At 42.4% G+C, this 24,007-nt stretch overlaps 1 protein-coding gene across 1 annotated transcript; it reads right to left on the reverse strand.

Annotated features, from left to right (window-relative positions):
- Positions 1 to 1,845: 1,845 nt before the first annotated feature.
- DNAJC5 (DnaJ heat shock protein family (Hsp40) member C5) lies at positions 1,846 to 22,534 on the reverse strand. Its single transcript, XM_054274623.1, has 6 exons — positions 22,517 to 22,534; positions 16,894 to 16,961; positions 11,960 to 12,096; positions 9,532 to 9,745; positions 8,320 to 8,491; positions 1,846 to 7,619 (listed from the first exon to the last, which is right to left on the reverse strand). Exons 3-6 carry the CDS (start codon positions 12,064 to 12,066, stop codon positions 7,516 to 7,518), a joined length of 597 nt encoding a protein of 198 aa, XP_054130598.1. The 5' UTR covers positions 12,067 to 12,096; positions 16,894 to 16,961; positions 22,517 to 22,534; the 3' UTR covers positions 1,846 to 7,515.
- Positions 22,535 to 24,007: the final 1,473 nt, after the last annotated feature.

Below are 24,007 nucleotides of genomic sequence, written 5' to 3' on the forward strand. Positions count from 1 at the left end.
AGTTAAACAGCTTGGTCTCAGCTTTGAACCCAACCTGGCCTGACCCTGAACGCCACTCCTGCCTCTCTGGAGGGGCTCCTCGGTCCCAGCAGCTTTTGGTGTTGTCAGAGCAACATGGGCCACGGGCAGGAACACCTCCCTCTAGATCAGGCTGCTTAAAGCCCTGTCCAACCTGACAACCTCAAGTTAAAACCCAATGTTATGCTCGCGTCCACCAAATGCAGAACTCACCTTTCCAAAATGAACAATCCCAGGGTCAGAACAGCTGCTGGTGGCACCTGCAGCAGGGACAGCCCCACAGTCATCACGGGCCTGGGGACAAGACAGATTTGTGCTGCCTTGTTCCCCACCTTGGCTTGGATCAGTCTCAGAGCTCCTTCAGTACATCTTCCACTCATCTTTGTTCTCTCCATCAGCAACAGAAGGAGCAAACCCAGTGTCAGTAACCTGAGTTTCTCCAGAAAAGGGTATTTTTACTGCAGAGACAGCTCCTGTTGCCTCCCTCAGCCCTGCACACAATTCCCACCCCACCAACAATTCTAACCTGCATTTGCACCCCAAATATCTGCCAGGGTCCAGCATCACACGAAGATCTTTGGACTTTCAGGCTCAAAACCAGCCCAGAGCCCACGGTGGGTGCAGGAGGGGAACAGGGCAGTGGCTACAGCTCCTGCCCCACAGACCCTGCACCCAGTGCCCATCCCAGGAATGGGTGACCTTTCCCACCTCCCACTTCCCAGCCAGCCCCACCCTGTCCCACAGCCCCTCCCTCTTGTGCAAATTAAGAAAGAAAAACCGGATGGGCATTTCTGCATTGAAAACATTTATTTTACAACAGTGGTTTCCGATAACTTAGCAATCTTTATTTTAGTTTATATTCGGACATACAAGACACAAATTACCATGCTAAAACAGAAAATAATTCCTTCTGCCGTCGCCACGGGTATGTACAGGAGCTCAGTAGTATCGAGTGTTACAATCCACAAAGTTCAGACAGCCACGTCTACTTACAGACAACTCAAAGTATGGTCCTTTAGTAACATAACAAAATAGATATATGTCTATATTATAATTGCTTCTCAGATGCATTTATACTTCGATTGTGGTGGGTTTGGTTTGGGGTTTTGTTTAACTATTTTTTTTCTTTTTTTAAAGATGGGCTCCCTCTATCCCCCACCCCTGCCCGAGTTGAAGTGCAGTGCAAATGCAGGCGAGTCTCTCCTGGCATCCTCAGCTCCCTCTGGCTCCATACAGGGGCCAGGAAACCAAACCCCACAAGGAATTACACAGTTCAGGGCCTTGCTCACATGCAAAATGAACATAAACCGCCTGGGATGTCAGCAGTGACACCAACCAACCCATCCACACCCTGCCCCAGCAAGGCAGCAACGGTGGGATGAGAGGGAGGAAGGAATGACAGCCATCAGCTCAGCATCCAGCATGGAAACAGCACGCTTGGAATTGGCAAACTTGGAGTTCATCAGCTGTGATGGTCACAAACAGAACTTCAGAGGTGCCAGCAGTAAAAATCTCCCCAGTATTTTCCCATTTCTGCTGTGAAGGAACCCCTGGAGCGCTGCGTGTCAGGAACAGCCCCTGGCAGGAACAGCCTGAGGAGGAGGAGGGCGGTGGTGACTCTATCCAGCATGGCTAGAGGGGACATGGTGGGACTCATATGTGCATCAGCCACAACCATTGTGCCTTCACATGGATCACTGCCAGCCTCAGGTGTAGGAATTTCAGTAACTCCAAGTCCTTATGGAACCCACCTGCAAGAGGAGGGACAGCACCTGGCAGTGCAAACCCCATGCTGCTCATGTGGGAACTCCCCAAGCAGGGTGTGAAGCATCTTCTCCTGCTCCTAGGACCCATTTATTTATACAACAGGCTCCTTCACCATGTCCTCACCAGTCCCTCAACCCCACAGGTCGGGTTTGGGTTTTCCTGCAGCTGAGAGCAGAGAAGCACAAATTTGTGGCCACACAAAACTCACACCTTCCCCCTGTCTGGCTGAGTTCAGAGCACTACTTGGAGCCAAATCTCACGTTTTTTACCACCAAAGAAAAACCCAAGGTGCACACCTGTTGTATAAATATATACATATGTGCATATATACATACATACACACACGTGATGCTGCAGCCCACGCCCTCAGCACGGGGTGGACCTTGCTCTGTGAGCTCACCCAGCCCCTTTCTGGGGAGTCCAATGTGGTGAAAACTAGGGAAAAACCCCAAATCCATGTGTTCTATCACAGCTTCAGTGATGAGCACATTAACCACATCTAAACACCCCACGTGCCAGCTGCACAAATTCCAGTCACTCCAGAGCTGCCTCTGTGCCCTCTGCCAGCTCTCCCTTCTCTCCTCCTAAGGAAAGCTGGAGCAGGCAGAGCTCTGTTCCATCCAGAGGAGCTGGGACAAGGGGCAGCTCATGGAATTCAAGTAGATTGTTCAATTTTTGGAATGGTTTGACAAGCAACCGCTCACAGACTGCAAGAGAACACCCACAGGGCTGGGAGAGGGAGCAGAGAAGACAACGGCACTCGGGAATGAACAGCCAGTTTATATAAGAGCTTCCTCTATACATATACATACATATATATATATATAACCACCAGAAATTCCCAGCATCTATCCTTTTAACACCAAAATGAACTGTGCATGTAACATAGGCATAATGAAAGTTCATCTTCCAGATTTCTGGCATTTGGCTTGTGCAAACATCAGACAGCCAGCTTCCCTCCTGCGGCTTCTCCTCGTAAAGGAAGTGTCTTCTTGGAAGAACACAGGAATTGCAGTCTTGCTGAGTCCCAGACAGTCCCAGAAAGCCTCCAAAGGCAGCTCGTGGAGGGGACCATGGATCTTGTGGGAGCTGAACACTGACAAATTTCCTGCCACCTGGTGAGCCACTGGCTACGATTCTTTCGAGAGATTTTAAGCAGCTGTTGGTGCAATGAGACACTACAAACTAGATGATCTCCACTAGAATACAGAGAAGCAGCACCAGATGCTGAAGCATGTGAAGTTTATATCGACCTGACACTATAAACTATAACTGGGGGTTCAGTGCTCCAAGATTAATGCATTTAAACACCATTCGGAATTACTGACACGAGGTGGGGACTGCAAACTGCCCAGACCACCCTGCCAGAGTGACCTGTTAAACATGATGCCAAGATACACGTGCACTGGGTACAAAAAAACCTGCAGCATAAATTTCCTATGTTATCCAGAACTTGGCAAAAAGATCAAGGGGCACCAGAGGAAGGGCACAAAGCAGTTGATAGAAGCAGGTGCCTCTCTCAAGGAGCGTGCGTGGTACAAATGCTCTGGAACAGCCCCTCAGAGTGCACAGGTGTCCCTCCCACACCACTAAACTGCCTCACAGATGGGACAGGAATAGTTTTTCTGCCAGGCTCCTGCCCTGGTTACACCTGTGTGAGGTGTTTACAGGCTGACAGGAAGGGTTTGGAGAGCTGCACTCCCCCGACCACAGCCCTGCCACAGGACTGAGTGTTTCTGTGCCATGCCCAAGCCCTCCTCCTCTGCTCCGCCCCCCCAAACCTCCAAGAGGATCCCACTTTAAGAACACTAGGAGTGCTAATATCTAAAGCAGTTTTAAAAGACTACAAATCTAAAAAGAAGACTAAAAAGGGAACATGGCTCTAAAACATCACTGCATGGGACCAGCAAAAACCGACACCCTACGGGATGCCACTGAGGTCTTACATAAATTTATATACAGATAAATATTTAAGAATTTCCTACAAATATCACTAACAAAATGAGACTGGCATTTGAGGGGTGCAATGCCCCTTCAGTACAGTGCGTTTGGGATGTTCCCATCCCTAGGGAGGATGGGCAGGACAGATCCAGCACCTCCTTTTCCAGAAGTTCCATGTGCCAGGAGGGACAGCTGGCACCTGAGCACTCTCAGCAGCAGCTTTCCCTCCTCACCTAAGCTAGGAATGGCTCTCCATGCAACACAGGGATAAATCAGTATCCTGAACACCAAACTCTCCAGTTGCGATTCACCCTTAGCTACAAGTGCTAAGGAAATCAGTGCTGGAGAGGCTGGAGGAGCTGGATGGAGGCGGCCAAACAACTGGAATGGAGAACTCAGGCAACTTGTACAAATTATACAACTTTAAAGAAACAAATAAATAAATAAAATCCAAGCTCAAGCTTTAATTCTGGCAAAACACTGGACTGAGAAGGACAGTGGTCAGGTTTGATTTTGGAGGGAAACATTCTGCACTAAGCAGGTCAGGCTGCAGCACTGGGATGCTGCAACTCAACTTGCCCAAGCTCAGAATTCCTGTCTGAGCTTCTCTGCCAGATTTAAACCATTATTCCCAACTTTGCATTTACTAGGATTCTACTTGGCCACAATGAAGTGCAACTCGTGTTAGAGCCCAGGGTACTCTTGCACCTTCCCTCCAAGAGGGGAAAAGTGGGCATTAATGTCCTTATGTGCCATGACACGGTTTTGGCTTCAAAGAAGGAATGCTTCAATCACTTCCGTACATAGTTCAAGAAGAACTTCACTAATGCACAACGATCCCAAGCTCAGAGATTAAGCACTAACATGGGCAAACTTGAAAGAGCTTCCAAAAACATGAGTATTCCTCTAGAATTATGTTTTTCCATCATTCCCTGTAAGTGAGATCTCAGAACGGTTTCCCTTGGAGCATCTAACATCACTCTGGCATGTAACAGAGTAATTTCCTGTTCACACACCACCCACAGACAGAACCAACAGGAAAGCAGTCTCTCTCCAAACTCATCCCTTGCTAAGCAAAGATCTAAAACTGCAAACTTATCCTGGATGTCATGTTTCCCCACAGATAACTGTTCTGCCTCTGGTCCTCATGTGCTGCCACCCTTCAGTTCCCTTGTCAGGAGCCTGCAGAGTGACTCCAGGTGTGCCACACACCTCCCTGGAGCCACAACTTCCCACCAGCCTCTCTACTTCTCTGGGAACAGCCCAGAGAGGGTAAGAAATAAGAGCATTATTCCAAATGGCAGTGACAACCAGCCCCCAGCACTGGGGGCAGAGCTGCTCTGCTGCAGAGCAACACCCAACAACCATCTCCATATTATCCACTGAGATGAACACAGGGACAGGGAATGGAACAGCTCCCAGGGAAGAGCCTCTCCCTCATTCACTGACTTGCTCTGATGAGCCACACTCATTTACAAAGCCAAAAAGCCTCAATACCTTTTTTTTTACTAAGAACACAATTTGCAGATACAGGCAATTTTAACCAGTGAATGTGGAGAGGACAAAGCCTGCACATGCCCCACCATATTCCAGAGTGCAATTTTACACCAAGAACAGGTTTCAGGCAAAATCTACAGGGACACACAAAATTATATTGGGTTTAAGCCTAAAAATGGCTTTTTGTTCAAGGGGTCAAAGAAAGACATTAACTAAATAAGGACCTCAAGCCAAATCATACACAAATATCCTCAAGGCCATCCAAGTCAGGAAAAGATAAAAGCATCTTGCACTAAATCACCACATTTCAGGTCTGTAAGGACTATGGGCAAAGAAGAAATGACTTAAGGAGTGTGCTGCTGAAATTGTGCCATTAATTAAAAGGAACAGATTTTTGGGGCAATTTTGGGGGCTGGATATGGTACTAAAATCATGCTGATCTGCAGCAAGCTCCCATGCAGGCAAATATGTGCTTGTACCAACAGCCACAGCAAAGTCTGGGTGTGCAAACACTCCTCACTGAGCACTGAGACCTCGGGGAGAACATGTTCTCCTACCCAGCACGTTTAACATGGTTTCATGGCAGATTTCACGTTGCTCATGCAAAGACAGCAGGAAAATATATTCAGAATAGTACTCTGGGTCCCTGCCCTTTCCTGGCAGCCTTTGTGCAGACCAGTGGATCTTTACCCTGCTTCAAAGCCCCACCTGGAGCTGGTGAGGGAGCAGCAGACACGGGGGGAAGGTGCCAACAGCCCCTCCACAGAAAGAGGGGAAACACATCAGGGGGATGGGGGTGCAAGGGACAGTAGAGGCATTATGATATAAAACCATAACAATTAAAATTAATGAGGCCATAATTACCCACTGAAAGTGCCAAGTGTGGGTTCTCTGGAGCTGTTCTAGATCTGACTCTGGATCACCTAAAGCAGGACTATTGACAACAATATACACCAGTAATTCAGCAGCTGCCTAAAATGCCTTTTTAACAGTTAAACCTCAGTAAACCACAGTTTCTAGAACAGAATTCGGACTTGATTTGGTTTCAAAATAGTACAGGAAACCTTTCAGTGGTTTCCACATAGTTGTTCCAAAGAAAAGAGAAACAATGGTGTAAACAAATCTAAATGCAAGACAATGTGCAAATTATACAATATAAACACAAAGAATGGTGGTTTGTTCTTTAAAACCCATTTAAGTACTCCACAAAGATGTTCATTAAATTAAAGGGTTAGTGTACTATAAAAGCTTTTAAAAAAGATATGTAATACTCCATTTGCCTATTAAAGTCTCAAATTATTAGAACAAATTTTTAAACACCAATTGTTTTTAAACATTCCTGCTGTAGCCTACTGTCTGCATTTTACCATTTGCTCAGTGAGAGCCAGTTAACCAGTTTCACTTTAAGATTCTCATGCATTCAGAAACAAAGCTGCTCTATTTGGTCTTTAGCATTACAGGAAAACAACTGAACTCAAATCAAAACAGAATTGTGCTTGGAGTTAAAATCCCACTGCCACCACCACAGGAGCCCATTCCCAGTTGGTTTTGGTTCCATTGTCCCTGGAGATCGCCTCATACACAACGAGCTGTTCAATTTACTGTTCAAAGATTGGCAACTCTCCCTTTTTATTTTTCAAGGTAGATTTATTTAAGCTGAAAACCAGCATTGGAGAGGACTCCAGCTCTGCAGGACTGGCATTTTTTTGGTTCTTGGCTTTGTAAACTTGCTTAGATAATAATGCAGGAATAGAAGGAGGAATGAAAGAATTGGTTTGTTGCACTCAAATGAAAATCCTCAACTTCTAAAGGTCTTCAACAGCTCAGCTGTACAGAAGAACAGTGGCTTCTGTGACACTTTTTAAATTTCATTTTTAGGCCAGTACTGCTGCTTAAAATGCAGAATGTCTCCACCGCACTGATATTGTGACAACTCAATACATTACACCACAGACATTTAACATAACTCCATACATGCTATAAAAAAACAAAAAACGAAACAAAACAGGAGAAAAAAAAAACAAACAAAAGAAAGGAAACAAATAAGACCGTAGCTAAACTGCTTTAAATACTGCATGCTACAGCACTTCACGTATCGTCGAGATACGACACTGAAAGGTGACAAAAGGCTGAAGGGATTACAAAATATTTTCGGCAGGTTGGAAAGCTGCCCTCTTACTGTGGCAGAATTATTCCCCCTCCCCATTCTCTACTTCTAATGTTCATGATTCTAGTGTTGAGTTGGCCATGTATTTTTTTTTTTATCCATTCTAATGACAGTGTTTCCTTAACTTAATTAAATCCATCAGTGTGGTAGCTGGGGTGAGAGTCAGCTGTGAGCTGGGTTGTCTCTGTGGCTGATGCTGGCTGTATCACAATAGGTGCGTCTGAGGCCTCTGAAAAGTGAAGACAAAAGGCTTAGCACACCAAGGAACAAACACAGCACTGCATGTTTTGGTAAGCACATCTCCCTACAACCCTCTGATAACACCATTTACACTCCTTTATTAATTCCCTGATTTTCAGCGTGCACACAACAGTGTTCACCTCAACTCTACATGTGGAATGTTTATTACCATTTCCTTTTTCCTGTAAAAGCTGCTGATCCTCACCCACCATTCAGCAGTGCCCATTAAAAATGTCATCAGAGCACACACAAGGCTCAACAATATTTTAAATTATTGGTTCAATCCTGCAGAAATAGCTTCACAAACAGTATTAGAGCTGCAAGGGTAGCAGTGCCACTTCCTCTACACCTGACACAATGAAAGCTGCCTTGACACCCCCAACCTTTGGGTACAAGAGCCCCTTGCTGCAATCCCACATGGCTGGTCCAAATGTTACCCCAGGATATGGAAGGAACACAATGATGGTCACTGACTGCTCTGAAGCTGATCCCAGCTAGTTTCAGTGAAGACCCTCCAGGTGTTTTTAGCAATTTTATCTTTAATATCAGCATCACCCATGTAACTCGTGGCACAAACATTCCCTGCTCATCATCCACACCTCAGGACCTGATTTTTCCTCAACCAGCTCACTGAGCACTCCAGCAGGGACTGATGTTCATCTTAGAGAGTTCGCAGCATTTTCACCTACCCCTTTCATCTGACTGCAACTGTGCCTCCAAGTCCTCTGGAGAGACGTAGAATTCCTGCTCTTCGCCTTCGGGAGGTTTCGGTTTACACTTCCCACAGCAACAATTACAGCAGCAGCACAGACAGCAGCAGCAGTAGCAGCCTGTGATGAGCCCACAGAACACAAACAAGGCCTGCAGAGGACAGAAAACACAGAAATAGTCATAACCTGTGTCTACTGTGCCATGACCACAGAGTTTGTGAGACTTGGATACAGAATCGGAGAGCAAAACCACAGCAGTCCAGAGACAGAACTTAGCAGCTACAGCTTTGTACTTTATCACTGAGAAATACTTCAAATTATGTGCAAAAGTGGCTATGGTTGTCCACATTTTACACTGAGGTGAATACTGCCAGCCTGGTTTGCTTCAGTAATTTCTACCATTTAAGTTAAGTGGACTATTTTGCTGCATCTGGAAGAAGGTACAGGTCTAATAAGCACATCTGTACTAAAATTCAGGGGTTTAGGACAGGCTGTAACTCACATAAATAACCCTGGAAATGACTGAGCTGTACCAGCTGATGCACAGGCCATGATGTACCTACAGCAGGGACTTGGAGCAGCCCAAAGCTGTGGGCATGGCTGAGGATTGATGCTCCCAGCATGTGAGCAAGGCAGCTCCATACAAGCCAGGCCTGCCAGGTGCTTATCACAGTGACAATGGGCTAAATTAAAGTCTTCCTATAGGTCACTGTGCAATTGTTTGAAAAAAATAATTTTACAGATAGCAAACCAGCATGGTGATATAATTATTGTCTTCCTTAGGGGATCAAGAGATGGAGGCAATGCTGGCAAAGGGTACAAAAATGGACCCATGCAATGAAATGCAAGGAGATTTTCTGTAAGCCAAAGTTCACAGTCAGGACTCACTCTGCAAAAATATTGACCAGATATTACCAGAGAATACACCCCAAATTTTTATCTCTTCTAAATCCACTAGAAGAGTCCAAGCTTCAATTAGTAACCCAGGTCTTGCTTATTAGACCTGTCTCACCAGAAGCTCCTAGAAAAACACTCCTGAACTCAAGATCACAACACAGTAAGAGAAGGTTAATTAACCCAGTGTCATAAACTCATCAATTTTCAAAGGTAAAACCAAGAACAGTTATCAACTGGAGCTCTCTAAGAGTTTCCAATACCAATCCAGAATAACTGCTGTGCCCTTTTATTTACCTTTGCCCACCAGCTGGACAGCACGAAGTATGTGTTCACATTTTCTTCACCAAACTGCTCTGCTACATAGAGCCCCAGAGACCCATACTTATCGTAAATGTTCCGCTTTGTGGCATCCGTCAATATTGCGTGGGCATTATTGATCTCTTTAAATTTTTCTGCTGCCTCTGGATTATCAGGGTTTTTATCAGGATGATATTTCAATGCCAGTTTCCTGCAGAAAGAAAAAAAAGAGAATAAAACCTGGGGTTTGGGTTCCTGTTTTTTTTGTTTTTTTTTTTTCCTAGTTCTGTAGCCTGCCACTCAAGGGAGACTTTTAAGTTGCAACTGTTTTCCTTCATCTGTGATTCAACTTCCCTGATGATTCTTCCTTAGATGATAATAAAAGGCTACAGCAGTGTCTAGCTTAGTTCACAGGACTGACTTCAGACTGTTGGATTTGACCCTCAGAAATCCAATGAAAAAAAATAAGAGACATTGAATAAAAATAGGTTTGGGGTTTTTTTATCCTCAGCTCCAGCAATTTCCATCAGTAAGTTTTGCTCCTGCTACAGGAAAGACACACCACAAGTCTAAGGTATAGCACCAAAGAGTAAATAAAAGCAAGGTGCCACAGCTGCTTGAAAAGTGTCTGAACTGCTGCTTCTGCAGGGTCTGAACACAAAAATAGAACACATGATCACTTGTGGTTAATTCACCAATTCCTGTGCAGGAACAAAGTACTTTTCAGTTCAAGCTTTGCTAGAATAGAAAATACTTCTGAGTTTCGAGACATCAGGAAATCACAATGTAGCTCCCCTAATCAGGCCAGATCTCTTACAAGTAACAAAAAAATCAGATAAAGCATTGATAAATGTGCTAGTTCTCACATGGCCCAGGCTATTTACAGACACCAGTAGAAATAACTGGCTAAACACCTCCTTATGAAGGGAAAATACGTGCTCCCAAGTAGAAAAATGACACGGAGCCACATGCTGGCAGCTCTCCTGCACCACAAAAGGTACTTGTCCTCCTACAGAAAATGACCACAAAGTCACGTATCTGAGAAAGACAGGAGGAGTCTGCAGACAATTACATGTCAGCTTTGCAGTGGGGAAATGTTTAGACAAACATAAAACAAAGATGTGTGCAAGCACTTGGATGTGCCTGCAAGTACCTCACAGCATTTAGAAACCAGCCTGAGTGTGCCCTTGGGACACTCCACAGTGCCTGATGCTGCTCCAGTAAATCATGTCCACAGCTGCCACTTGTGCCCCAGCCTCAGTGAGGGCTGAAATAATCACAGCAAGTTTTATAAACCTGGAAAGGGCTTAGTCAGGCTGCAATAATTAAATATTTTTATTTCCCATTTCCTACACGTACACAAACCCCACAGCCCCAGGCCAGCAAAGGATGTTCGGACTGAACATGATAAAGGAGCAGCAGAGGAAACAAGATCAGCTGAAGGTTCAGGGAAGTGTGAAGCAGCTACATTTCACCCCAGGATCTTGTGGGGTTGTTCCTCCAAAGGAAAAACTCACAGTATTTTCCCCAGGAAAGTAAAATTATTTTCCAGTTGCTTGAAGATAACCTATTCAAACTCCCACTTAAGGCTTTTAGGAAGATAAAGCTAATTTTTGAGAATCTGTGGACCTGGCTTATTCCTGGACTTCGCCATGTAGTTGCCATCATGTAACTTGGGAAGGGAAAAAGCCTTGGTAAAAGTTAGAGACTAAAGGAAAACCATTTTGACAATGAGTATCCTCATGGAAAGATGATGCTGACCCCTAGTGTAATTCAAACACATTGCCACTGGGCACAGCAGCAATTGCCTTTAAGCAGATTTATGGGAAAGGAAGATGTTACAAGACTCCTTTTTTGTAGTTGTTATTTGGTAAGTATGAAGCCATTTCATGTGTCCAACTCTTAAGGAAAGGGACACAGAAAAAATAATATTTTAAAACTAATATCTCCACAAAAAATAAGAACTTTTGAACAGAATTCCAGGAAAAAGTAATCATTCATGCTCTGTTTTCATCCTTATTTGTATTTTTAATCTCCATCTCCCTGTGCCAGAAGTGGAAATGTTGGACAGCAGGGCAGTTCTGCACATCTGTGGTACCCTAAGACAGATACAAGGCTACATAACAGGATAAGTTTAACTCTGATCACAGTCTTAAAATTCTGCTCAAACTTAGGCAAGGACCTTTCAGAATGACATTGTGCATTTTAGAATTTAACTTACTGGACAGAAGATGGAAAAATTTAAAGCCTAGGCATGTTTTCACACCCTGTTTTGCAAGAAGCAACCACGTTTTCACCTATTTTTCCCACATAGCTTTCTTGCAAAAGGTCTAAATAAACCAACTGAGGCTCCTACATAAACGGATCATTTGCTGAACACTGAATTAAAGTGCTACTGGGACAGGTGTAACATTCAAAGCTTTACCTGTAAGACTTTTTGATATCATCTGAAGTGGCATTTTTGTCCAGCCCCAGCACGTGGTACAAGGACTCCCCAGAGGTAGAGAGCGAGCGTTGCCTCTGGTCTGCCATCTTGAGCTAACCTGAGGAGAGAACCGGCCCCTGCAAAAAATATAAAGATTAAGAAATGCTTAAGCCAAGGAAAAACCAGACCTCTTTAAGCAAACTCTCAAAAACAGAGTCTACTCATCAAGATTTAGCTTTTATAAAATGCGCTTTGAAAAGGTTCTTTATACGCGTGGAAGGTAAAAAGTTTTTAAATTCAGTGAATTATCAGTGAAAACAACTGTGACATTGTTGGCACAACAGCAGCCGCCCTGAATCCCTGCTGTATACACTCAACTCTTCTTTCCAAAAACCCCAAATTAAGAGCTGATGTGCAGCTATAGCCATGTACTGCATAACACATCTCTCAAATCACTTCATCTCCTTTCTTAGTCTTAATATTAAGATAATTTATTTGTGATAATACCTATAAAAACCACATGACAACAGAGAAGTTGCTGTTGAGGCTGCCTTTTTGAACCACACTAGCATAGGAGTAACTGACTTTATTTGTATTTTCTATTTCAGAAATTACATTTAAAAAACAAAAACAAAAACCAACCTTTCCCACACCTCCCAAATCCCATTCTCCATCTTGTAACCAGCACCAGGCCAAACAGAATCCTTAGACAAATCCAGTGTGACCAAAGCTGTGTATTCCACAAGGAAAGAGGGAATGTCTGCCCAGAGAGGAGATCTCCTTTCTCACAATTTAAAGTTGTGCGTCCAACATTTAACATGCATTCTATTTAAAATCACGTTACTTGAACATGGATTAACCTCCTGCTCCAGATTCAAATGTGACAGACCCCAGAGGTGTCCTCTGTGCCATGCCAGGAGCAGATCTGGTTCTGCCCTCTCCCACCCTGAGGAGATCAGCTTTGCTGTTCTTTAGCTGCAGAACTGCAGCCAGGATGAGCACCCAAGAAAAGACTATTGGCTATTTTTGGATTATGTCATTACAATTAGCCCACACCAGATTATGCAGCCTTTGAAAAAGATATTTAAAGCAGCAGACTTTTCTAATTTAACCCTATGTCTTATATAACAAATTAATAACCTCAGCTTTCACAAGGCTGGCTGAAAGCAACACCCTCAGCCCTCACCCCCCTGCACTGCCTGGGAGGAGCTGTGACCACACCTCTGCTCCTCCCAACACATGGGAATTGTCACACCCACACAAGGGGGACCAAGTGACAAGGATGTGGACAGACACATCACCACTGTCTTGTTCAGCTCAGACCTTGCTGTTGATTCTGACTTTACATCCATTTAACACTGCTCACCAGGCCCAGTTGTTTTAACTGGAATACACTGGCCCAACCAAACTCTCATCTAATCTCCTCCAAGAAGCCTTTGGCAATTCTACCCAGTTTAATTTAAAGCTTCCTATAGAATGCTACAAATTATTACTATTAATAATTATTTGTCTAAACTCTAATTCTCTGGCTAAAAATTCAAACTACACTCCAAATCTGGAAGGTGAATGTGTGGGTAGGGAGAGAAAACAGTTTCTTTTCAAGGACACTGTTCAGTACCAAAAGCTTTCTGTATGGGAAGAAAATTACTGAGTGCTGCAAGACACAACACAAACAACTCACTTATTGGGGCATAATGTGATTCAGGGAAAGGAAAAGCATATTTCAGGAGAGAAACCCTCTGGGCCAGCCTTTCCCACAGGCAGCTCCCAGCCCCCTCTGCCCCGGAGCTGAGGTCAAACACTGATGATCCTGACGTGTCTCTGCTAATCTACCTAATCACAGCAGCCTGCCCCTGCTGCTTCCCAGGCTCCCTGCTCAGCTCCTCCTGCTCTGTGCCCATCAGCACCTCCTCCCACCTCCCAGAACCTCCCTGCAGCTCCAGCACACAGCCCCTGCCAGCAGCTCCTGCCAAGGAGTGTCTGTCACCCCTGCTCTTGGACAGGGACCTGAGAAATCAGGAAGAGGAAAAAAAAGCACCTTGATTGGAATTTTACATGTTGATTTAGCCCTCCTGAAGAAGGCACTGCTTCAAACAGGAGCTTCCAGGGCATTATGGACATTTTTGCTCTAAGCTGCAGCTCTATTTAAGCATAACAAGCTTCCTGTAACATCAATCCAGCGTGGCCTTGGTGACAGATGCTGCAGATCACAGCCATACACCAGGTTCTGCTTAACAAAATCTGCACTGCTCAATTAGGGCCAATTTATTTAATAAAAATGAATTCAGTTTGACCCAGGCAGTCAGTCTGCAGGCACAGGGATACAATTCCACACTGCTGCATCCTTAACTGCTTCCATCTGAACAGTGCTGGGGATCCACAGCTTGGTCTAATGGGATGTTAACATTTATTTCTCCAAACTGGTATGAAATGGACACATTGGCCTTGGCAGGAGAGTGGAGGACAAGGCAGGGATGGGAACTCACCTGGGAAGCTTTTTACTTAAGGGAACAGAGGAGTATTATCACTAGGAATGCAACCTTTGGCTTTTTTAATATAAAACAGACAGCAAAGGTGCAAGTTATTTAAGTTCCAATTTTCCTAAACTCAGGTATCATTTCTGCTGTTTTCACACGTGGCCCTAATTCACAATCCTGAAAGCTGCCCTGTATTTTTAAAAACTGTTGTGTTCAGCAGCAACAAACCATCTGCTCCCTTTTCTATCCAAGCAGGATGCCCTGAAGAGGTTTCTCTGGGAAGGCTCTGGAGAAAGGTAATCTCCTGGATTAACCAGCAGAGTGTTTAACCATCTGAGCACCACAATATCCTGCCTCAGTCAGCTCTACCACAACAGGCAGCTGCATTCAGCACCACCTCACTGAAAATACTCAGATTAAACCTGGCAGGTTATTTATGGAAGTCAGCCTTAATGTTCTAAATACATCCATGGAAAATTTAACCTTAGAAACACTAATTTGCTTTTCAGCTTCCCAAAAGAAACCCATCAAGTTTCATGAAACTGGTGATACCTTAGTTTCTGCCAGGTCTGCTGACCCTTTTGGAAGTTGTATTTAACTCATTAAAATGGCAAAGAGTTATTACAGCCAAGGGAAAAAAATCAATAGTTCTCTGCCAGTTTAGGGAATTAAATACTCACAGAACATCCCAAATAATGTCTGCACTGAACAAGGTGACAGCAGATCTGGGGGCCAGAAGCAGGGAAGGAGGAATTAAACTCCATCTGATCCACTGCAGGATGCTGCAAAGAATTTCAGTGGAAGCTGGCAGTGAGGGGGATAAATTTTTGCAGGAAAACATGCTGGGCTGTGAGGCAGAATGGAGGGTGGAGGTACTGACACCCTGCTCACACAGACAGCAGTGCCTGGGACAACGCTGAACCACCTCTGCTGGATTTAGGGAGGGCTACCTTGAGATAAAGGGATGGAAGGCTCATTCCATGGACAACAGCCACAGTATGTGGGTGTCATCAGCCTCTGAGCTCTTCTCATCTCCCTCCAGGGCTGAAGCACTGAGTATTTATCCCAGAACAAACCCCTGGAAATTTTAACCTCAACTCTCCCTTTCCCCATCTCCCCCTGTGTAAGTGACACAGGCACTGCTGTCCCCTGAATTTCCTTGCTGGAGGAAAGGCTGCTGCAGGAAGGACTTGTGGCTGTTCAGCTGCACTGATCAAAATCAAAAGGGGCACAGGACACCAAACAAGGTTAGCTTTAAAGATCTCCATCTGGAGCACAATCTCCAGAATGCTAATTTTCTCCATGCCTGTATACTCTTCAGTTTAAGTTCCTAAAAATTAAATAAAATAATGAAATCACTCCCTGAATGGATGTGCCAACACCCAGACCTGTACACAGGTAAAAACTGCATTACAGTGAGCTGTCTGCACACAGTGTGGGGAATCTGGTTGGAAACAGCTGCTCCAGAAAGTGAAATCCCTCTGTGAAGGAGAAAATCCACCTCCTGCTGACACAGTGAATGATACCCACTGGACACAGGACAATGGGAGGTTATTAACCTTAATGGGTATTGTTTGCAAAAGAGTTTGGTTAAAACCAGCACATAACATCCTCCCAGTCTTCCAAAAAATCCCCAGTAACACAGAGAACAGAGGAATCCCCAAAAGGGAAGACAAGAAGCAGAAGGAATGACAGACAGACTCAGGGAAGTGCTGGACAGGAGGAGCTGCTGCTGTCCCAGCTCAGCCCAACCCTGCACATGTCAGTAACACAAACTATCAGGAATGCTGTCAAGCCCTCTACAATTAAGTTTTAAGAGCATATTAAAATATGATTAAAGAGACCAGTTTGGAAATGATGTTTTGCCAGCTCTTATAAAAACAATGTCTAGTTGATATTTTATTATGCAACTTTAAGAAGCACTCAAGTATTTTAGGAAAGATTTGGATTCCACAAAGCATTGCTGCTAAGTAGCAAAATATAATGTTAAAAAATTAAAAAATTAAAAAAATTAAAGCTAAGATTCCAGCTTTGCAAAGATTTCCAGTGCAGAAAGTTAACTTATAATAGCACCTAACTTTAGGTGTTAATTTAAAACTGAATTATTCTATACCAACCAGCATTTATCAGTAAAAGCCTAAATAAAAACACCAAGCCTGAAAGCACTTCAGTAAATATTGATTTGTCACAGAAAGGAAAAAGCACCACTGGCCTCCACATCCTGTCCATCTGTCTCAGAATCACTTAGAGTTGTCCTCACAATCTGGTATTTTTCAAGGGAGAAAAAAAAAATTAAAGGGGAGATGAGAGAAGCATACACAAGACTGTAAAAAAAAATGAGGTGTTTTAGCCTTGGTTTCCTGAGGTAGTAAGAGATTTTTGTAGGAAACTTTGTTTCCTCAGCAATATTTTGCCTTTAAATGAGATACAAGAAATAAAAAAAATTCCAGAACTCACCTGGTGTCTATTTTGAATATTCTAAGGTAAGTGACAGCAATCTTCACACACTTCTAAAACTGATTCTCCTAAAGACAAAACAAAAGCAAATTAGTTGTTCACCAATTCTGAAGTTGAGGATTCAATGATAAATTATCATCACATTACTGGCAGTAAAAACACAGAAGTGTTTTATAAATATTTGTACCACAAGCACCAAATAACTCCCCACAATGTAAAAATTTGTCTTTAGAAGTGATAAACTGTCGAAATAAATGACAAATATTTAAAAACACAGAGTCAAGGCCTCTATGGTTTGAACCAGAGCTTCAGTCTCTCCTCCCCAACTTTTATCATGGGAAAGACACACACCTACCCAGTTGCATGGAAACTCTAATAACCATTATCTGTTTAAGACTTTGGACTTTTTCAACATAGGCCTTTGTGAATATATATACTGAGCATGAGAAGCATGTTTTTCAAGTCTTGCTAATCTGTTGTGCTGTTAGAGAGAGACTGTAAAGCAGCTTAGCCAACAGAGCAGACCCCAAGCCCCGGCACTGGAGCAGCAGGCACAGCCTGCTCTGGGGAGCAGCACCAGCTCCTCCTGCCAGGACACATTTCCAGCAAGAAAACCATGCTGTCATCCAATTTGGATGCCCTCATCCTGATGCAGATGAAAACCAGTCTCATTTTGGTGTACAAGGAGGGAGAGAACCTGAGGTGACCCAGCAGCACACTCGAGCTTTCAGCAGTCAAGCTCCAGCATGGAAATAACAGAGCAAAGGGGCAAGAACAGCCCAGGAAATGCTGCATGATGCTATAGAAAAAATAAGGGAAACTCACTGCAACAGATTAAAATACCTTTCTGATTAGGCAGGTGCAGGACACATCTAACCCACATCACCAATCACAAAGTCACTTATGCATTAGATGACTAAACAATTTAAACCTCGTGAGTGGAACTTCAGAGCAGCTTTTACCTGGCAAGTCATCACTTAATTGCCATACAAACCCTTTCAACAGCTTACAGAGAACCAGCTCTGAATGCACTTGAGAAATAAACTCCTCATTGAATTAATAATTATGCCTTTCATGGGCTGGAAGGTTCCAGCATGGCAAACAGAGATGTTGGGAATAAACCCAGGGAGCTGCTGGCATTGCTGCCCACAGTTGCTTGGTGCCATCTGTAAGAAGCTGCTTGATCCAGCAACACATCCCTAAGTGGGTATGAATGAACCAAGCAACAACTCAATAATCAGCTTATTGTTAATGGATCTGTTTAGTTCCTTTGATAGGAAGCAGCAAAGGACTTTTCCTGAATAATGAAAGGCAGGGAGTTAAACTTTCCCATTGCCTGTGCAATACTAGGGGGTGGGTAACTCCCCAAGGAAAAATGTGCTATTTTGTGAAGCTATAGAAGCTTCCAGGTTCTCTGCCCACAGCTTTCTTTATTAAAAATAATCCACAAGAGCATTATTTATGCATTTATAGAAAGCTGCAGATTGTTAATGGTGTTGGCAACCAGAATTATGGCTCCCTACCCAGATGAAGACCACCTCTAATTGTGCCACTCATTCTGTTTCAGACAGCAAGCCCAGATCCAAGTATGTTGACAGTCAAACTATGTTCAATTTATGGAAACAATATGAGTAGAACATAAAAGGAAAGGGGAAAAAACCAAAGTCCAAATGTAATTTGGAAGCAAATGTAGTTTGAAAAAATGAACTATCCTGCTAAGGTCAGAATTGGGCACATAATGATGTAAATATCAGACCATGATGTGTGGATAGAAGGTTCAAATATAAGATCCTGGCCCAGGCCTCATCAAAACTCCATCAGCAGAAAAGTTAGTATTTTTTACAGCACTTATATATAATAACCAGCCATGCAGAGACTCAAAATACACAGTCAAGTGTTGTCTTAATCTGGATGCAAGCAGCAATATTTCCTTCAGTCTCACAGCTATGCCAATACCAAGTTTCATTAAGAGCAGGCAGCCTGATTTACAGCTCAAAATAACCAAACAAGACAAAAATAAATTCCCAAGGAAACTGCTTCTTGTAAAAATCAAAGTACATGAGAAACCCATGCCAGGTACTTCTCATCCTCCCTGCCCAGCACTGAGCCAGCCCAGCACCTCCCAGGGGTTCACTCCCTCAGTTTCTGTTGCAACTGGCAATTCCAATTTAGTGACTCAGGAATGTTTTGATCTCCCCATCCAATCTCATTATTCAGCAGGCCAGATCCACTGACCCAGAGCTCTACATAATACCCTGCTTGTAATTACTTGTAAATATCTCCCCTCCTTATTACATGATATTCACAATCCAAACAAAAGCAGAGCAGATGAAAGGACAGATGCTGGAAAAGGAATGGGAGCATTCAAATCTACATCAGTGCATGACACCCAGCTCAACAACACACATGAGAAAGGAGGAAGTCTGGGGACAGGAATATATAACTGTTGAAGAATCAGAAAATACAGAAATTAGTATGAAAATTAGAAGAAAAAAGATTAAAGAATGATGAAGATAAAAACAAGCAAAGCTACACAAATGCAAACTGAATTCAGCAACACATCAAAACTGTGGTAAATTTTGTAACACAGAGGAAGAAATTTGCTTGGGGAGGTTGGATGCTCTTGCAACCATTTTGCTCATAGCAAACCAGCTCTTCCAGCCTTATTTCTCCTGCAAATTAGAACTCAATTTATGTACTGTTGTATCTTCTCCATAACTGGAACCATAAATCTGCTCAGCACCCTTTTCTCCTCTGCCCAAGAGACAGATACTGCCTTCTCCTTGCAGAAATCAGGCATGTTCTCAGCTCTACTGGACAAGAAGCATATGTGTTTCATGAGAACCCAAATCTCCTCTGAGTGATGCAGGATAACTCTTTTTACTGAATAATTCTACTGATAGAATTGTCCCCATCCTGCTCCATATGTTGTTACCAGAAAGGGGAAATTATCCTCAGCATACATGGCTTCATCATCCAACTCCACCATGTACAGGAGCTGGATCATGGTTAGCAAGTATTTAAAGAAATAAGGCTGCAATTAAGGTAAATTAAATAACCAATATACAAAATAGAAACTCCAAAGTCTTTATTTTCACATCCCTTCTTGCTTACATGACTTGCAAAATGAATCATTACTGGAAGAACAATGTGAGACAGCTGAAGGGAAAGCACTCTGGCTAACAAGTGCAAGCAGAAGACCACTACTATTTTAAAGCACTTTTCTTTGCCCTTAGCTGTCTTGAAATAAAGATTTTTAACCTATTAATCAGAGTACTAACATTTTATATTCCATTAAAGCATCCAAGAGTGTGTTTTGGCATTGCTTATATTTTTTATATCACAGCACAAAAGCCTTTCAGCTGAATTTTGCTATTCAGTTTGTGACCTTTTGATAAAGATCATGTGAGAGATCTCATATCCATAAAAACATTCTGTTTTAACATATAAGCCCTGATGGAAAGCTGAATATCCAAGGAATTGATGTAAATGCATATATCTCCTGAAAAAAAAGAACTTTACTGTGTCCAAATCCATCTGCCTTGGGAACAGAGGACAGGTCTCCTATACTGAAAGACTGTGACACTAAAAACTTCATTAAATTCTCTTGAATTTTTTAAAAAAATAGAAAAACACAGCTTTTAAATAATTGAAATCTGGAGCAATATCATTTTTTTGCTAAATTCAAGTTTGAAATTACTAACATCCACCGCTGCTGACCGCAGGAGAGGTTCCACTGAAACTTGTGACAAACTTAACTACAGCGACACAGAGTTGTTTCTCTAATGAGCTTAGCAGATTAAAATGCAACCATTTAAGTCTGATTGACCAACCTGTTATAAAGACTTGTGACCTTTTACCCTACACAAGAGTAAGATTCAAACCTACCAAAGAAGGCTTTCCATATTAGGGGAGAAAATATGAAGTAATGGATTTGCATTTTCTGTCCTCTCTCCTCAATTAAAATAATTACTCTAAAAACCTGGGGGAGGATGGGGTCAGTGGATTCTCTACTTAGGATTTCATTGCTCCTATTTAATCTTTCAGTAATGGTGAATTATTGTTTATGACATCACAGCAGTTTATGTGCAGAGTGCAACATCACAAACTGCACATGGCAATAAAAAACCCCACATCTGCTTACTCAGTTAGTTAAAAATCTCTGAAAAATCAGCAGCTGTGTTTGCTTTGTTCATTATTACTTTTAATTTTTCCTCCCTATAAATAGTTTTTGAATCACTGTGACTACTCACTGCAAGTTCACTAGAACAAATCAGCCAACCCACAACATTCCCTGCTGGGATGAGTGATGCTGATGCCACTTTTCTGAAGAAATATCTTCAACTTCTGCATAGACATAAAGCCCCACTTCTGCTAAGTGGGTTGTATAAACTACACCAATAAAAACCCCTCATATTGTTAATGACTATATCGATATATCCTAACCTTTAAAATATAAAAGAACTCTTGGAACAGATGGGTCTACTCACATAAAAATGAGATTTACATTATTATGTCACACCTGTAGGTAAGACAACTAAAGGCTTTTAAATAGGAAGAAAAAAAGAAGTCTATTGTCTTGTGTAAGAAAAAGTTGAGAAAATCACATCAGTTGTCGAAACATGAATCCCTTGGCAGACTGTTACAAAAAGAGAATTTAAGGAGATAACGTTGATCCAAGCAGCTCCTTCTTACAGCACAGGAGGCTTTTGCCTAGTCAAAAAGAAGGAACAAAGTGAGGTTACAAAGAACAGCAAAAAAGCCAAATAAGCAGTTTGAGACACAAAAGGAACAGAAAGGAACACATCTTTCAAATTGCAACTTGGTTGGCGAAGGGCAAGAAAAAGATTTATCCAAAATTAACTTGGAAGGGCAGGGGAAGGTGGTTCCTCTCTGTGCTCATGGACAGCAGTAAGAGATGGAGGGGAAAAAAGTTCATTCCTATTTTCTTTTCCTATCAATTGTGAGGCAGATGAAAAGGTAAACGAGGGTTTCCCCATACACACAATTTAAATAATGTGAAAGTATGGCCTTACAAACTGCAAAACTATATATCAAAATTATTTTACACCTAATTGGGTGTTAGAATTGCTTTGTCATCAAATAAACACTATTGGCAGTTTCAATCATGAGCAGTTTTTGTTAAAGACTTTGAAACGAAGACTTTATTTTACTAAGTAAAAAAAGCAAACCAGAAGACCAGTTTATGGCAACAACTGAAGGCAACACTCATATCCTCACCCTGATCTAAAATGATCCACTCTGGTGCTTCCCTTTTGAGAAACTTCACCTATTTTCAGATTATTAATCTCTGCTCTCTAATGGCTCTTTCCCACCAAACACACAAATCTTCCACCTTAAAAGTTATGAATAAAAAGGCAAAATAAGCAGAATTGAGCAGTAGAACTTATAAAGATTTTATATTTTCCAGAAACAATCACACAGAAAGCTCAGGAGAAGAAAAGCCAAAATGTCTTTATGTGATTACCAGGAACCCAACGTCACTGCCTCTATCAGAGCCTTTCTATTTCACAGGATATTAGGTTTTATTCTAAAAATTAAGCTGATTTATTTAATAATACAGGCAGAAAATAAACTTTCCCTCTCCCCCATTTACTTTTACCTCTTGTATCCAATCAGGTCCTCCAGCCTAAGGTGAAGCATAATTATTCAAGCAGCACATGCATCCACTCAGTTAAGGTCCAAAGGCTTTAGTTCCAGAGATTATTCCCTCTGCAAAGTTAAAAAATTAAGCATATCTAAAGATCCTCACTTCTCCTAATTGCTCAACTGGATTTCCCCAGTTTTTGTGGAGGGTGGGGAAGAGACTATTTGATTATTTCACTTCCTCACAGAAACTGAGCAATTGGTGTCGTAAAAGATATTTTAGGTTTGAAAAAAACAACCATAAAACCTAAATAAAAACAAAACAAATAAAGCATCAGCAGGAGAAAGGGGTGCTCTGATTAGAAGTGGGGCACAGGGTGTGGGTAAAACCCCTCTGAACACTGGGAGGGGTGAGCACAAACCCAAACAAACCAATAGCCCCAGAGACCATCTCCAGGAAATAGATATATATAGATCTATATGTCATGGAAGACATTCTTCACTTCATGCCACAGATTTCTCCCCTCTGGGTTGTGTCAGGTGTTACAGAAAATGGTCTAAAAGCCACAATGAGTTTCATATCTGCCCCATTCAAATCCCCAGCACATGGACATTCAGAATGAAAGGCGCTAAAACCACAGAATTCCACAATAAAATCTGAACTGACCAACACAACTTGTGTTACCCAAAATTTCTACTTGTTGTTTTGGCAGGAAAATTCAGCCAAGTTCCTGGGTGATGGCTGGGTGATGCCAGAGGTGATGCTTTCACTGCAAATATTTCAGTTTCTTCTCAGTGAATTAAACCAGAGCATATGTCAAAGGGCAAACATACAGAGAATCACAGAAGAAAGCATCTTGGGATACAGAACACATTTATCCCCTACTGATCCCAAATTCATCCTTATGAATATAATGCTAATGTCATAAAATTCTTATAACATCCCCAGAATGATGCCCAGTACAGCCCCTGCATGTTGGAGTCAGCTCTTTCAGCCACAAATACCCAAACAAATCACAAGGCTGGACTAAAACCAGCTTTAATTTAAACTGGCATTCTCTCACAGAAGACAAACTCTTTGGTATTTTCTAACCATACAGTGTGGTTTCACCAACAAAAAGATTTATTTTATACTACTCCCCCACAAACCATAATGATATTTATTTCCCCTGTTCTCTCACTCTGCATACATTTAATCTGCAGACTGCCTGATGAAGGATGTCCTCAGTTCCACCACTCAGTCTAGCAACAGTATTTCATGGCTGCTTAAAAAGAAAAAAAAAAAAGAAAAGCCAGTCCATAATTTAGAAATAATAGGGTAACAAAGAATGTATCTGTCCTCCTGATTTTCCCACTAACTCACTGGTGATTTAATAAGCAAAGACACAGCTTGAATTTCAGACCACAGACTTAGGTTGAAATCCTGACACGTCAGGAAAAACCATGTTCAGACTTTATTTGCAATTGAGTTTTCTAACACTGTAATTGGGCAAGAATTAAAATACAT

This window comes from Melozone crissalis, unplaced genomic scaffold (assembly GCF_028551555.1).
Source record: "Melozone crissalis strain CALT ecotype California unplaced genomic scaffold, PUWL_Pcris_2 ptg000017l_1, whole genome shotgun sequence".
Taxonomy (NCBI): Eukaryota; Metazoa; Chordata; class Aves; order Passeriformes; family Passerellidae; genus Melozone; species Melozone crissalis.

Bases quoted from the DNA above. Each gene is read 5' to 3' on its own strand.
- DNAJC5 (XM_054274623.1), bottom strand. From the start codon at position 12,066: ATGGCAGACCAGAGGCAACGCTCGCTCTCTACCTCTGGGGAGTCCTTG. The intron at 8,492-9,531 runs GTAAATAAAAGG...TGTCCTCTGCAG, and splicing joins TGTCCAGCTGGTGGGCAAAG to GCCTTGTTTGTGTTCTGTGG. The intron at 7,620-8,319 runs GTAGGTGAAAAT...TTCACTTTTCAG, and splicing joins GTTGCAGTCAGATGAAAGGG to AGGCCTCAGACGCACCTATT.